Source organism: Canis aureus, chromosome 10 (genome assembly GCF_053574225.1).
Source record: "Canis aureus isolate CA01 chromosome 10, VMU_Caureus_v.1.0, whole genome shotgun sequence".
Taxonomy (NCBI): Eukaryota; Metazoa; Chordata; class Mammalia; order Carnivora; family Canidae; genus Canis; species Canis aureus.
Window position 1 is genome coordinate 42265533 of NC_135620.1, and position 2128 is coordinate 42267660.

Consider the following 2128-nt stretch of genomic DNA (forward strand, 5'->3'; position numbering starts at 1 on the left):
TTTTTGCTTCTCCTTTCTGCACTGTTGTTTCTCATATGCATTTTGTCCCTACTTCACCTTTCCCCTTGTTTAGCCCCTGCTGACCCTGCCTGCCTCTTCTGCCTCAGCTTCTCGCTTTTCCTGTGCTTCTCTTTTCTGCAGCTGTTGTGCTTCTTATGCATGTGTGATAACTGAGCATTAGTCCATTATAGATAGATAGATATTTTATATATATATATATATGTATATATATATATATATATATATATATACATATAATATATATATCTTCCTCATCCATTTATATGTCAATGGACATCTGGGCTCAAAAGTTTTAATTTTGATGAAGTTCAATTTATCTATTTTTTTCTTACTTACACTTTTAGTGTTTTACCTAAGAAATCATTGGGAAATCTAATGTCATTTAAGATTTATCTCTGTTTTTCTCTAAGGGTTTTTTAGATTTAGATTTAGCTCTTATATTTAGGCCTTTGATCTATTTTGGATTTTTTTTTTCCTGTATGGTGTGAGGTTGGGCTCCAAATTCCTTCTTTTGCAGTGTGAATATCCAGTTTTCCCAGGACCATTTTTTGAAGATACTATTCTTTCCTCATTAAACTGTCTCAAGACCCTTGTCAAAAATCAAGTAACTGTAGATACATAGGATTGTTTCTGGGTTCTCAATTCTATTCTATTGGTCTATATGTCTACTCTTATGCCAATATCCCAAGTTTTGATAACTGTAGTTTGTAGTATGTTTTGAAATCAGGAATTTGAGCCTTCCAACTTTGTTCTTATTTTTCAGGATTGTTTTGACCATTTGAAGTCACTTGCAATTCCATATGAACGTTAGCATTGGTTTTTCCACTAGCCATGTTGGGCTCTCTAATACCTTTCATTCAGGAACCTTCTGTAGGTTTATTTTGTGAGATTTCAGGTTTTGGGTTAGTTTTTTATTCAGAAAGTGTGTGTGAGCAAATTTTTTAAAATAATTGCTTTTATTTCCCATAACTTAAAAATGAACAGTAGTTGTATTCAAAACACAATGCTAAACAAGTGGTTTGTGAACAATAAATACTTAAGTAGTATGAACAGCACAAATGTTTCAAATAACTTATGCAAATAAAAAGTACAAAAGATTTTAAGCTATTGTAAATGAATTGTGCATTTCTCTATTCTAAACAACTTACAACATTTAACATAACTTTATAATAATCTCATACATTTGCTATTATTTATTTTTCTTCTGGTATAAAGATAGAGATAAAATTCGCTTTGAGTCCTAGAGAATAGCCATTTAGTCGACCAGATGAGTTTTCAGACTCGACATCTTTTTTATTTCCTGAGTTTCTCTGTAAGCTTGTTAAAGAACAAACACTTTTTGGTTTCCACCCTTACAACCTCCCAGGCACAGTGGCTGTATTCTTTCTCTTTAAGATAGGGACTGATTCCATGGAAGTATCTCTTCACAGCCCGTATGGAGTTCTCACTTTCCAGGGGTAACAGTTCCACGTTCTTTTCCTCCCCCAAACATGTCTGCAGGTCATCCAGCTGCTGATAAAGTCCAGTGAGGAATTTGTCTAGAAGGGTCTCATCCCAAGCCAGAAGAAAGCCACTTTTGCTGAAAAGGTTGAAGATCTGCTGGAGCATCTCATGCATGACCGCTGTGGCTTCTGTCTTCTCAAATTTGTTCCCATCGACAAGCATCCAAGGAAAGCTGAAGTCAGTCATATCCTTCAGACAGGACAGAATGGAGATTCTCCCCATTTGACTCAAAAGTGTGAAGGTTTCTGGATTGCCATGGCTGAAATGCAGGTTGCAGTCCAGAGAGCAGGCAGGGCTGGAGCTCAACATCACCAGGGCCAGAAGCACAGAGAATGAGGAGGCCGTTCAGAAGCCAGAGGGGAGTGCTCATTTTGGCAACACTTATACTAAAAAAAACAGAAGTCAGAGGAGATTCTGCAAGACTGCCTGAAGAAGTCTCAGTATGTTCTGAGAACTTTGAGTGATGAATGCCTTTTAAATATTGACCATAGAAACTTCCATTTTGGGGTTTTTTCTATTTTTGCCCTTTTCTTTCAATTTCAATTTTTTTTTTACAAAGTCAATTTAAAAATGCACATTTATTGACATGAGCACCTAGCGGGGG

General features: G+C 36.1%; 1 protein-coding gene across 1 annotated transcript; it reads right to left on the reverse strand.

Moving 5' to 3' along the window:
* Positions 1–1314: 1314 nt before the first annotated feature.
* On the reverse strand, positions 1315–1857 carry LOC144321527 (interferon alpha-2-like; the record flags this gene model as incomplete). Its single annotated transcript, XM_077910916.1, has 1 exon — positions 1315–1857. A coding segment is annotated over one exon (543 nt), but the record flags the coding sequence as incomplete, so codon positions are not given.
* Positions 1858–2128: the final 271 nt, after the last annotated feature.